At 44.4% G+C, this 13,044-nt stretch overlaps 1 protein-coding gene across 2 annotated transcripts; it reads left to right on the top strand.

The window, feature by feature from the left end:
- Positions 1-16: 16 nt before the first annotated feature.
- Positions 17-12,653, top strand: LOC109877317 (succinate dehydrogenase [ubiquinone] flavoprotein subunit, mitochondrial). 2 transcript variants are annotated; one of them, XM_031812019.1, is made up of 15 exons: positions 17-191; positions 599-682; positions 1,203-1,364; positions 1,640-1,783; positions 3,167-3,331; positions 3,691-3,839; positions 4,457-4,581; positions 5,605-5,773; positions 6,568-6,763; positions 6,986-7,157; positions 7,300-7,418; positions 8,576-8,687; positions 9,509-9,639; positions 10,029-10,142; positions 11,810-12,653. In XM_031812019.1, the coding sequence occupies exons 1-15, from the start codon at positions 141-143 to the stop codon at positions 11,894-11,896; spliced, it is 1,980 nt and encodes a 659-aa protein (XP_031667879.1). In that variant the 5' UTR covers positions 17-140; the 3' UTR covers positions 11,897-12,653. The 2 variants fall into 2 exon arrangements, with proteins under 2 accessions (XP_031667879.1, XP_031667880.1); XM_031812020.1 differs by lacking the exon at positions 11,810-12,653 and adding an exon at positions 10,208-11,803 and having other exon boundaries at positions 47-191.
- Positions 12,654-13,044: the final 391 nt, after the last annotated feature.

Below are 13,044 nucleotides of genomic sequence, written 5' to 3' on the forward strand. Positions count from 1 at the left end.
CCCCCAAACCACGTTTGAGATGGTTTATTCCAGTGGGCGGGACCCCAGGAAGGAATAGTTTTTCCCCCAATCAGTATAGATCTGTTGGTTCCTAGACAGTTACTGTGTAATTGTTAGCAGGAAACCTGTGAATAATAAGGATGGCAAGTGTATCCAGAGTCCTGACCAAGAGGATTTTATCAACTAAAGCCGTGAGTTTAATAATTGTTGTTGGATAATGCATTTGTGTAGTCTGTGAAAAGTCAGTTGTGTAACTGCGAGGGGGAGGGAATGCTTCTCTTTCAGCTTTCGTAACCAGCAGCAGACACAGCCTTTCATAACAGTCCTCCAGACCAGACCCTTCGTTACATAACGTTAGCTGTCTGAGAGTCACTTATTGAACATGTCAAAATGAATATACTGTACTTGCTAAATGACCTATTCATAATGACAGAGATTTTCTTTGGGGGTTTAGAGTGTTTTTCCACCTTGATGTGATTGAATGTGTTGCTGGTTCAGTGTGAAATTATGATGCTTTTTGTTTTCTATGTATTTGAGAGTTAATTATATGTCTATGATCTCTACCTATTGATTTATCATGTTTTCCCCATAATTATAGCTCCCTGCAGCCGCCCGATGTAGCTCCAGGAACATCCACTTCTCCATCTATGGGAAGAAGGACAACGCCAAAGTGTCAGATGGTGTGAGTTTTACACAAACATAACACCCACTGTGTTTCTTCTTCTTCTGTTTAATGCAAGACACATTTTTAAATGAAGGTCTTCAAGAGACATTCTGGTTATGAAGTCGTTTGTATTTACATATTGTATTTACATATCTACATACAATTATTTATTTATTTATAAAAAATAAAAAAAGTCAGTTAAGAACAAATTCTTATTTTCAATGACGGCCTAGGAACAGTAGGTTAACTGCCTGTTCAGGGGCAGAACGACAGATTTGTACCTTGTCAGCTCGGGGGTTTGAACTTGCAACCTTCCGGTTACTAGTCCAACGCTCTAACCACTAGGCTACCCTGCCGCCCCGATATGCATTGTTTATTATTTTTTTTTTTTAATGATTCCCTTTTAATTTGTATGATTTGTTCGCAATTTTGTTTGTTACAATGTCATATCAGCCATGTTTTTTTTGTAGTTATCAATATTCACAGGAGGTCCATGTCTGTCTCTGTGTATCCGAGTCAATATTATTCTGATCCTCAGATCTCAACCCAGTACCCGGTAGTGGATCATGAGTTTGATGCGGTGGTGGTAGGGGCTGGGGGAGCAGGTCTGAGAGCTGCTTTTGGTCTGTCTGAGGCTGGCTTCAACACGGCCTGTGTCACCAAGCTGTTCCCCACTAGGTCTCACACTGTGGCAGCACAGGTAGGCCTATGCATATTTATGGGTGAATATCTAACTTCAGTCTCCCATTGACATCAATGCATCAAGCGATTCGTACCTCATTTCATTTTTTTTCTTCATATTTTACTAGTCGGAGGGAATTGGGGTTTGGCTTGGGAGTAGTTGGGTAGCTTCTCAACAATCATCTGTAGTTGAAGTGCATGTGAAGAGTAATTACTATCATTACAGTACTATGATGATGAATGAATAGAAATGCACTTGATTCATTTACCGTTCTACATTTGTGTCCAATCCAGGGTGGGATCAATGCAGCCCTGGGTAACATGGAGGGAGATGATTGGAGGTGGCACTTCTACGACACAGTGAAGGGATCTGATTGGCTAGGGGACCAGGATGCTATCCACTACATGACAGAGCAGGCCCCAGCTGCCGTGGTGGAGGTGAGAGATAATTAGTGCACTACATTTTGAACACTATTATATAGGGTGCAATTTCAGACACAGATCCTGGTGTTTTAGTCTGTTTTTCCTCAAAGACATAAAATAAAGTGCTGGTATATGTGTAGCGTCTGTTTCCAACTCACACTGTCAAAACACGTAGAAACCAGAACACAGCTCACACTGCAGCTCACACTGTCAAAACACGTAGAAACCAGAACACAGCTCACACTCTCAAACACATAGACCCCCCCCCCAGAACACAGCTCACTCTCCAGCTCATAGACCCCCCCCCAGAACACAGCTCACTCTGCAGCTCACACTCGCAAACACATAGACCCCCCCCCAGAACACAGCTCACTCTGCAGCTCACACTCTCAAACACATAGATCCCCCCCTGAATGCAGGTCACTATCCAGCTCACACTCTCAAACACATAGACCCCCCCCAGAACACAGCTCACTCTGCAGCTCACACTCTCAAACACATAGATCCCCCCCTGAATGCAGCTCACTCTCCAGCTCACACTCTCAAACACATAGATCCCCCCCTGAATGCAGCTCACTCTCCAGCTCACACTCTCAAACACATAGATCCCCCCTGAACACAGCTCGCTCTCCAGCTCACACTCTCAAACACATAGACCCCCCCCCCTGAATGCAGCTCACTCTCCAGCTCACACTCTCAAACACATAGATCCCCCCCCAGAACACAGCTCACTCTCCAGCTCACACTCTCAAACACATAGATCCCCCCTGAACTCAGGTCACTATCCAGCTCACACTCTCAAACACATAGATCCCCCCTGAACTCAGGTCACTATCCAGCTCACACTCTCAAACACATAGATCCCCCCTGAACTCAGGTCACTATCCAGCTCACACTCTCAAACACATAGATCCCCCCTGAACTCAGCTCACTCTTCAGATGCCAGTCACCTGAATTCTGATAACCTGTTCCCACACCTGTATGTCATTATCACACACTATTTAGTTCAGTTCTTTGCACCCCATCATTGTGAGGTATTGTTTGTTTTGTGACACCCTTCTATTCGGAGCTCTGTTTTCCTGTAATTTACTCCTCCCATGTATGATAGTTTTAGCCTGTCTCACTAATGACGCCTTTTGCCTGTCGGATTTCCTGTTGTCAACCTATTGCCTGATCTCCCGGATGACATTACTAGCCTTTTTCCTGCCTGTACTGTTGCCTTTTTGGACCCCCTGTGTATGACCTTCTGGCTGCCCCTGGACCCAGCTACCTGTTTCCTCCTGTGGTCCTTTACAATAAACACCTGCTGTGCCCTGCGCTTGAAACCATCTCTGTCTCCCATCGTGTTCATGACAATATAGTTGTATCACATTGTTCTTTGTGCCCCACCCCCGCTAGCTGGAGAACTTTGGAATGCCCTTCAGTCGGACAGATGATGGGAAGATCTATCAGAGGGCCTTCGGGGGTCAGAGCCTGAATTTTGGAAAGGGAGGCCAAGCACACCGATGCTGCTGTGTAGCTGACAGGACTGGACACTCCCTTCTTCACACATTGTATGGACGGGTATGTTTAATGTTATCATGAGACTAGACTCGCTGTATTAAATATGTCCTCTAGTTTGGTTGGATCATTGACCGATTTTTATTTGACAGTTAAAACACTTTGTAAAAACTTGACAGGAATAACACACACAAAGGTCATTGACTTATTTCCATTGTGGTCCCTAAGGTGAATGGCACAAAGACATTTCAAGGCCAATGTGTGGTAGTGGACCAGTAAAAGCTAGAAGCAGAGCTGAGACAAGGGTTTAGTTTGCATTCACAAGTCTGGCTTCAGTCTGAGACCTTGCATACATTTACTGTTTATTTATACAACCATGAACCTCTTTGATTTTCAATGTCCCATGAGTTGTTCTTCTCCAGTCCTTAAGGTATGATACCAGCTACTTTGTGGAGTACTTTGCCCTGGACCTGCTGATGGAGGATGGTGAATGCAGAGGAGTGATCGCTCTCTGTATGGAGGATGGATCCATCCACCGCTTCAGATCCAACAACACTGTCATCGCTACTGGGTGTGTTTGTTCATGTCCCAGAGCCTTTCATATTTCTCCCTCTGAATGAAGCCCTGTAATGTCCTGACTACTGGGTGTGTTTGTTCATGTCCCAGAGCCTTTCATATTTCTCCCTCTGAATGAAGCCCTGTAATGTCCTGACTACTGGGTGTGTTTGTTCATGTCCCAGAGCCTTTCATATTTCTCCCTCTGAATGAAGCCCTGTAATGTCCTGACTACTGGGTGTGTTTGTTCATGTCCCAGAGCCTTTCATATTTCTCCCTCTGAATGAAGCCCTGTAATGTCCTGACTACTGGGTGTGTTTGTTCATGTCCCAGAGCCTTTCATATTTCTCATGTCCCTCTGAATGAAGCCCTGTAATGTCCCGACTACTGGGTGTGTTTGTTCATGTCCCAGAGCCTTTCATATTTCTCATGTCCCTCTGAATGAAGCCCTGTAATGTCCCGACTACTGGGTGTGTTTTGTTCATGTCCCAGAGCCTTTCATATTTCTCATGTCCCTCTGAATGAAGCCCTGTAATGTCCTGACAATTGCTTTGAGTCAGCAGGATTATACATCGCACATGTCTACACCAGTTGCAACCTCCTTATATCCATTATCTCTCTTTGTATGTGTAGTGGTTATGGCCGTACCTACTTCAGCTGTACCTCAGCCCACACCAGCACCGGGGATGGCAACGCCATGGTAACCAGAGCTGGTCTACCATGCCAGGACCTGGAGTTTGTACAGTTCCACCCCACCGGTAAGAACCACAGCCACTAACTATACTGTAACTATACTGTAACTATACTGTTACCAGTAAGAACCACAGCCACTAACTATACTGTAACTATACTGTAACTATACTGTAACTATACTGTAAGCAGTAAGAACCACAGCCACTAACTATACTGTAACTATACTGTAACTATACTGTACTATACTGTAACCAGTAAGAACCACAGCCACTAACTATACTGTAACTATACTGTAACTATACTGTAACTAGTAAGAACCACAACCACTAACTATACCTTAACTATACTGTAGCTAGTAAGAACCACAGCCACTAACTATACTGTAACTATACTGTAACCAGTAAGAACCACAGCCACTAACTATACTGTACCATACTGTAACTATACTGTAACTATACTGTAACCTGTAAGAACCACAGCCACTAACTATACTGTAACTATACTGTAACTATACTGTAACTATACTGTAACCTGTAAGAACCACAGCCACTAACTATACTGTAACTATACTGTAACTATACTGTAACTATACTGTAACCTGTAAGAACCACAGCCACTAACTATACTGTAACTATACTGTAACTATACTGTAACTATACTGTAACCAGTAAGAACCACAGCCACTAACTATACTGTACTATACTGTAACTATACTGTAACTATACTGTAACTATACTGTAACCAGTAAGAACCACAGCCACTAACTATACTGTACTATACTGTAACTATACTGTAACTATACTGTAACCAGTAAGAACCACAGCCACTAACTGTACTGTAACTATACTGTAACTATACTGTAACTATATTGTAACCAGTAAGAACCACAGCCACTAACTATACCTTAACTATACTGTGACTAGTAAGGAGATCCATGGCCACTTCCCACTTATGAAATCCATATTTACTATAAGGATTTGTTTTAAGGTCAACTGACTGACCTTCACATTACGTAAATGCAAAGGTCATCAGTGTATATTTGACCTGAGGTGACACTCGACACCATAGCTGTGATGTAACCCTGTCAGGTATCTATGGCGCCGGCTGCCTCATCACTGAGGGTAGCCGTGGCGAGGGAGGGATCCTCATCAACAGTGAAGGAGAGCGCTTTATGGAACGCTACGCTCCCAACGCCAAAGATCTGGCCTCCCGGGATGTGGTGTCACGCTCCATGACCATTGAGATCCGTGAGGGAAGGTATGATAATCAACAATACTGAATATTGATTTAATTACATATTTCGTTCCACCAGTAGTATCTGACTCAATCCCTAACCCCTTTAATAGCGTTCATTCCTGGAGATGGAAGTAAACATTTTATTGGAATTTGAGGCCACAACTTGAAATTGGCACTAAAATCTATGATTCGACTTGAAAGACTCTCTCTCTCACAGAAAGACTCTCTCTCTCACAGAAAGACTCTCTCTCTCTCTCACAGAAAGACTCTCTCTCTCTCTCACAGAAAGACACACTCTCTCTCTCACAGAAAGACACTCTCTCTCACAGAAAGACACTCTCTCTCACAGAAAGACACTCTCTCTCACAGAAAGACTCTCTCTCTCTCTCACAGAAAGACACACTCTCTCTCTCACAGAAAGACACTCTCTCTCACAGAAAGACACTCTCTCTCACAGAAAGACACACTCTCTCTCTCACAGAAAGACACACTCTCTCTCTCACAGAAAGACACTCTCTCTCTCTCACAGAAAGACACACTCTCTCTCTCACAGAAAGACACTCTCTCACAGAAAGACACTCCCTCTCTCTCACAGAAAGACACACTCTCTCTCTCACAGAAAGACACACTCTCTCTCTCACAGAAAGACACTCTCTCTTTCTCACAGAAAGACACTCTCTCTCTCTCACAGAAAGACACTCTCTCTCTCACAGAAAGACACTCTCTCTCTCACAGAAAGACACTCTCTCTCTCTCACAGAAAGACACTCTCTCTCACAGAAAGACTCTCAAAGAAGCCTTTTTTTCCATTTCCAGGGGTTGTGGTCCGGAGAAGGACCATGTGTACCTGCAGTTGCACCACCTGCCCCACCAGCAGCTGGCCACCCGCCTGCCTGGTATCTCTGAGACCGCCATGATCTTCGCTGGGGTTGACGTCACCAAAGAGCCCATCCCTGTCCTGCCCACCGTCCACTACAACATGGGAGGAATCCCCACTAACTATAAGGGACAGGTAGATTATAACACTCTTTACAATTCTCACTGTTAGTTTGGGGGAATTTTCTTGTCTCCGTAAGGGATGGTGTTCACTGTGGCTGGGTAAGAGAGATTAGATTAGTTAACATTTATTGTCCTTCAAGAAACTTCACGTCAATCAATCAGTCTTACCCAGAACTAGATAGACATTATTTGACTCTAGACTGACCTGTAACGGTTTTGGTCATCTTCCTCTCAGGTCATAACTCATCCAGATGGGGAGGACAAGGTGGTGCCAGGGCTGTATGCCTGTGGTGAGGCTGCCTGTGCCAGTGTCCATGGTGCCAACCGGCTGGGTGCCAACTCCCTGCTGGATCTGGTGGTGTTTGGCAGAGCCTGTGCCCTCACCATCGCTGACACCTGCACTCCAGGTAAGCAGGCTCTTCACATTATGACTGATTGGTTAGATAAATGGTTGATTTCTAGATTTTTTAAATCCGTCATGTTAAAAAGCGAATAGCTAATAATGCTTTAATGTACTTGGAGTTTGACTGTCTCTTTTTGACATTCTAGGTGAGAAGCTTTCCCCACTGAAGCCCAGTGCTGGAGAGGAGTCTGTTGCCAACCTGGACAAGATCAGGTTTGCTGACGGGAACACCAGAACCTCTGAGATCAGACTCAACATGCAGAGAGTGAGGAATACATGTTGAAATGTATTGGCATCTGTATCCAGTCTAGTGTATTTAACTAGACAGTGCAGTGGTACACATAGAGCAGGGCTCCCCAACCCTGTTCCTGGAGAGCCACCCTCCTGTAGGTTTTATCTCCAACCCTGTTCCTGGAGAGCCACCCTCTTGTAGGTTTTATCTCCAACCCTGTTCCTGGAGAGCCACCCTCCTGTAGGTTAACTCCAACCCTGTTCCTGGAGAGTTACCCTCCTGTAGGTTTTCTGCTCCAACCCTGTTCCTGGAGAGTTACCCTCCTGTAGGTTTTCTGCTCCAACCCTGTTCCTGGAGAGTTACCCTCCTGTAGGTTTTCTGCTCCAACCCTGTTCCTGGAGAGTTACCCTCCTGTAGGTTTTCTGCTCCAACCCTGTTCCTGGAGAGTTACCCTCCTGTAGGTTTGAACTCCAACCCTGTTCCTGGAGAGTTACCCTCCTGTAGGTTTTCTGCTCCAACCCTGTTCCTGGAGAGTTACCCTCCTGTAGGTTTGAACTCCAACCCTGTTCCTGGAGAGTTACCCTCCTGTAGGTTTTCTGCTCCAACCCTGTTCCTGGAGAGTTACCCTCCTGTAGTAGGTTAACTCCAACCCCAGTTGTAACTGACCTGATTCAGCTTATCAACCAGCTAATTATTAGAATCAGGTGTGCTAGATTAGGGTTGGAGTTAAAACCTACAGGAGGGTATCTCTCCAGGAACAGGGTTGGAGGGAAAACCTACAGGAGGGTATCTCTCCAGGAACAGGGTTGGAGTTAAAACCTACAGGAGGGTAGCTCTCCAGGAACAGGGTTGGAGTAAAAACCTACAGGAGGGTAGCTCTCCAGGAACAGGGTTGGAGTGAAAACCTACAGGAGGGTAGCTCTCCAGGAACAGGGTTGGAGTTAAAACCTACAGGAGGGTAGCTCTCCAGGAACAGGGTTGGAGTTAAAACCTACAGGAGGGTAGCTCTCCAGGAACAGGGTTGGAGTTAAAACCTACAGTAGGGTAGCTCTCCAGGAACAGGGTTGGAGTTAAAACCTACAGTAGGGTTGGACAGGGAACAGGGTTGGACAGTCCTGACATAGATGTTTCATTTGTCATGTCTGAGCTCTTTAAAACCAATCTTCTTCTCTTTTTGTCTCCGTCTCCAGACGATGCAGACCCATGCAGCAGTGTTCCGTACCGGTGACGTTCTGAAGGAGGGATGTGACAAGATGGACGCCATCTACCAGACCATGGAGGACATCAAGACATTCGACCGTGGTCAGTAGTTTACCTCAAATTAATATTCAGAGTTGATCTCACTTAGATGTGTTGACTTTATGTTGTTATCGTATCTCTTGATTCAGTCGTTTTCAGTGAGATTTAAGACAGTTTTACCCATAGCTGCAGGAAGTAGAGGTCCTGAGGCTGCTGCAGCACTCCTGAAAAATCAGAAGAAAAAAATATGTAAAAAAATATATATATTGTTCACAAAAGTAGTGCTCTGGGCCTTTACTAGTCCTGTATTTGCAGACCGATATAAAAAAAATCAGCACCCCCCTGTCTCCAAAATAATCTCAACAGCTCCACCCCAAAGCTATTGTCCTTCCTGGACTCAGGGTTTTACCAGACCTAGATTAAAACACTTCTCCTGGACTCAGGGTTTTACCAGACCTAGATTAAAACACTTCTCCTGGACTCAGGGTTTTACCAGACCTAGATTAAAACACTTCTCCTGGACTCAGGGTTTTACCAGACCTAGATTAAAACGCTTCTCCTGGACTCAGAGTTTTACCAGACCTAGATTAAAACGCTTCTCCTGGACTCAGGGTTTTACCAGACCTAGATTAAAACGCTTCTCCTGGACTCAGGGTTTTACCAGACCTAGATTAAAACACTTCTCCTGGACTCAGGGTTTTACCAGACCTAGATTAAAACACTTCTCCTGGACTCAGGGTTTTACCAGACCTAGATTAAAACACTTCTCCTGGACTCAGGGTTTTACCAGACCTAGATTAAAACACTTCTCCTGGACTCAGGATCGTCAGGTCACAGGATTGGTGTTGGTTGTTCTAACTGACGTTTCCCTCCCGTTCGGTCAGGTATGGTGTGGAACACTGACCTGGTCGAGTCTCTGGAGCTGCAGAACCTGATGCTGAACGCGGTCCAGACTATCCACTCTGCCGAGGCCCGCAAGGAGACCAGGGGAGCACACGCCCGGGAGGACTACAAGGTGAGAGGAGGATGGATTCTCACCTGGTTGAATAAGATGAAGAGAGCACTCTCCAACCAGCCACTCAAATGAAGTGATCTACAACTCAGGGCCTCAACGCTGCACTACACATCTCCTAATTGTAGCGATACAAGGATTGATTGGCTGGTTGATTTATAGATGAATTGGTTAATTTATTTGTTGAATGTCCGGTTGATTGATTGGTTGATTGGTTCATTTATTTGTTGAATGTCCGGTTGATTGATTGGTTAATTGGTTAATTTATTTGTTGAATGTCCGGTTGATTGATTGGTTGATTGGTTAATTTATTTTTTGAATGTCCGGTTGATTGATTGGTTGATTGGTTAATTGATAGGCAGGGGACTTAAATGTGACAATGTGTGTTCCAGGACCGTATGGATGAGCTGGACTACGCCAGGCCTCTGGCAGGACAGGAGAGGAAGCCTTTCGAACAGCATTGGAGAAAACACACCATGTCCACTGTGGATCCTCAGACTGGCGAGGTAAAACAACTACCACGACTCCTGTCTGTGTGTCTGATGGAAACGCACAGGGACAATCTGGCGAGGTAAAACAACTACCACGACTCCTGTCTGTGTGTCTGATGGAAACGCATAGGGACAATCTGGCGAGGTAAAACAACTACCACGACTCCTGTCTGTGTGTCTGATGGAAACGCACAGGGACAATCTGGCGAGGTAAAACAACTACCACGACTCCTGTCTGTGTGTCTGATGGAAACGCACAGGGACAATCTGGCGAGGTAAAACAACTACCACGACTCCTGTCTGTGTGTCTGATGGAAACGCATAGGGACAATCTGGCGAGGTAAAACAACTACCACGACTCCTGTCTGTGTGTCTGATGGAAACGCATAGGGACAATCTGGCGAGGTAAAACAACTACCACGACTCCTGTCTGTGTGTCTGATGGAAACGCACAGGGACAATCTGGCGAGGTAAAACAACTACCACGACTCCTGTCTGTGTGTCTGATGGAAACGCATAGGGACAATCTGGCGAGGTAAAACAACTACCACGACTCCTGTCTGTGTGTCTGATGGAAACGCATAGGGACAATCTGGCGAGGTAAAACAACTACCACGACTCCTGTCTGTGTGTCTGATGGAAACGCATAGGGACAATCTGGCGAGGTAAAACAACTACCACGACTCCTGTCTGTGTGTCTGATGGAAACGAATAGGGACAATCTTCCCTGAACAGAATCAAGCCTGTCTGGACTAAAAAAACATGCTCTTGGTTGAACATACTGTTTAGTCCAGAAATAGGTTTTTGGATGGAGATGGAGAAATACAAATGAGTGCCTTTGGACTGATCTGGTATTAGGAAACTGATCTGGTATTAGGAGACTGATCTGGTATTAGGAGACTGATCTGTATTAGGAGACTGATCTGGTATTAGGAGACTGATCTGGTATTAGGAGACTGATCTGTTATTAGGAGACGGATCTGGTATTAGGAGACTGATCTGTTATTAGGAGACGGATCTGGTATTAGGAGACTGATCTGTTATTAGGAGACGGATCTGGTATTAGGAGACTGATCTGTTATTAGGAGACGGATCTGGTATTAGGAGACGGATCTGTTATTAGGAAGCGGATCTGTTATTCGGAGACGTATCTGGTATTAGGAGACGTATCTGGTATTAGGAGACGGATCTGGTATTACGAGACGGATCTGGTATTAGGAGACGGATCTGTTATTAGGAGACGGTTCTGTTATTAGGAGACGGACCTGTTATTCGGAGACGGATCTGGTATTAGGAGACTGATCTGTTATTAGGAGACGGTTCTGTTATTAGGAGACAGACCTGTTATTCGGAGACAGACCTGGTATTAGGAGACAGACCTGGTATTAGGAGACGGATCTGGTATTAGGAGACGGATCTGGTATTAGGAGACTGATCTGTTATTAGGAGACGGTTCTGTTATTAGGAGACGGTTCTGTTATTAGGAGACAGACCTGTTATTCGGAGACAGACCTGGTATTAGGAGACAGACCTGGTATTAGGAGACGGATCTGGTATTAGGAGACTGATCTGTTATTAGGACACTGATCTGTTATTAGGAGACGGATCTGGTATTAGGAGACTGATCTGTTATTAGGAGACGGTTCTGTTATTAGGAGACTGATCTCTCTGTCATGTTCCAGGTAACTCTGGAGTACCGACCAGTGATTGACACCTCTCTGGACCAGGGGGAATGTTCAGCCGTCCCTCCAGCCATCCGCTCCTATTGAGACCATCTCAACAGGAACACTTATTTATTAGTGTCAGTCTGTATGCTTCCAGCAAAACCCACCTAGGATCCATTTCACTGTGTGACCTTCACTCTGTGTGAGGGAGCACTGTAGATAGGGATTTATTGCTGTCTCACATGCAGTTTGACTTTCAACCCACATATTGTAGTCTACACTGCAAGCAAAGGAATTGTTAAGGTATTGTGATTGAAGTTTGTAAATATAGAACTGTTTTCTAATTGTCTGTTGTCGTATGAAGTTGTAGAGTAGTTTCCCTATAGGTATGTAGGTACCTAAATACTCCCATTCTCTGTCTCCTTTATTATCCAATGATACCATAATATTAGGACTCTTAATGGAAAACTGAATTTGAATGTTGTGTAATCGTTGTAGTTCAGAGTGCTGAGACATCCTATTTCCTGTAGATGTCCCTTCAGCGTCATGAACACATCGTCTTTAATCATTATCCTTTCAGGATGAATTCATGTGTAGAACTGGCGTGTGACCAGCGATGTTTGATGGGATGTTTGATTTCACTCTGCTTGCTACAGGTTATGCACTTTATGGCAATATTAAAAAATATTCTCAACTATAGTTGTGCTATTTACTGGTGGAATATAGTGGACATTAAGACAATTAGGAAGGGGAAATAAATAAAATACTATGTATGTTACCAAGAATTAATTTATATTAGCTTTGTTCTTATGTTCTGTGTATTATTTCAAATGTGTCATTAAACTTTAAATCATTAAATCAACTCTAGACAACTATTTTTTCCCCCCTATTCATTTGACTATGTCTGAACATTTCATTCATGTCACCTGGCTACCTAAACAGGAACAGTACATGTTCCCCTTCTCTCCAGTTGTGAGTTGCTGTTATATGTACCACAGTGAGGAAGTCCAGGTTACATCCCAAATGTCACCTTATTCCCTATGTAGTGCACTTTTTTATTTATTTCACCTTTATTTAACCAGGTAGGCTAGTTGAGAACACCTTTATTTAACCAGGTAGGCTAGTTGAGAACACCTTTATTTAACCAGGTAGGCTAGTTGAGAACACCTTTATTTAACCAGGTAGGCTAGTTGAGAACACCTTTATTTAACCAGGTAGGCTAGTTGAGAACACCTTTATTTAACCAGGTAGGC

The sequence above is a fragment of the Oncorhynchus kisutch genome, unplaced genomic scaffold (genome assembly GCF_002021735.2).
Source record: "Oncorhynchus kisutch isolate 150728-3 unplaced genomic scaffold, Okis_V2 Okis02a-Okis13b_hom, whole genome shotgun sequence".
NCBI lineage: Eukaryota > Metazoa > Chordata > Actinopteri > Salmoniformes > Salmonidae > Oncorhynchus > Oncorhynchus kisutch.

What these genes read in the sequence shown, in the direction of transcription:
- LOC109877317 (XM_031812019.1), top strand. Translation starts at nt 141, where the DNA reads ATGGCAAGTGTATCCAGAGTCCTGACCAAGAGGATTTTATCAACTAAA. An exon ending in ACGCCAAAGTGTCAGATGGT is followed by an intron (nt 683 to 1,202) that starts GTGAGTTTTACA and finishes TCTGATCCTCAG; the next exon opens with ATCTCAACCCAGTACCCGGT. An exon ending in CGCTGACACCTGCACTCCAG is followed by an intron (nt 7,158 to 7,299) that starts GTAAGCAGGCTC and finishes TTGACATTCTAG; the next exon opens with GTGAGAAGCTTTCCCCACTG.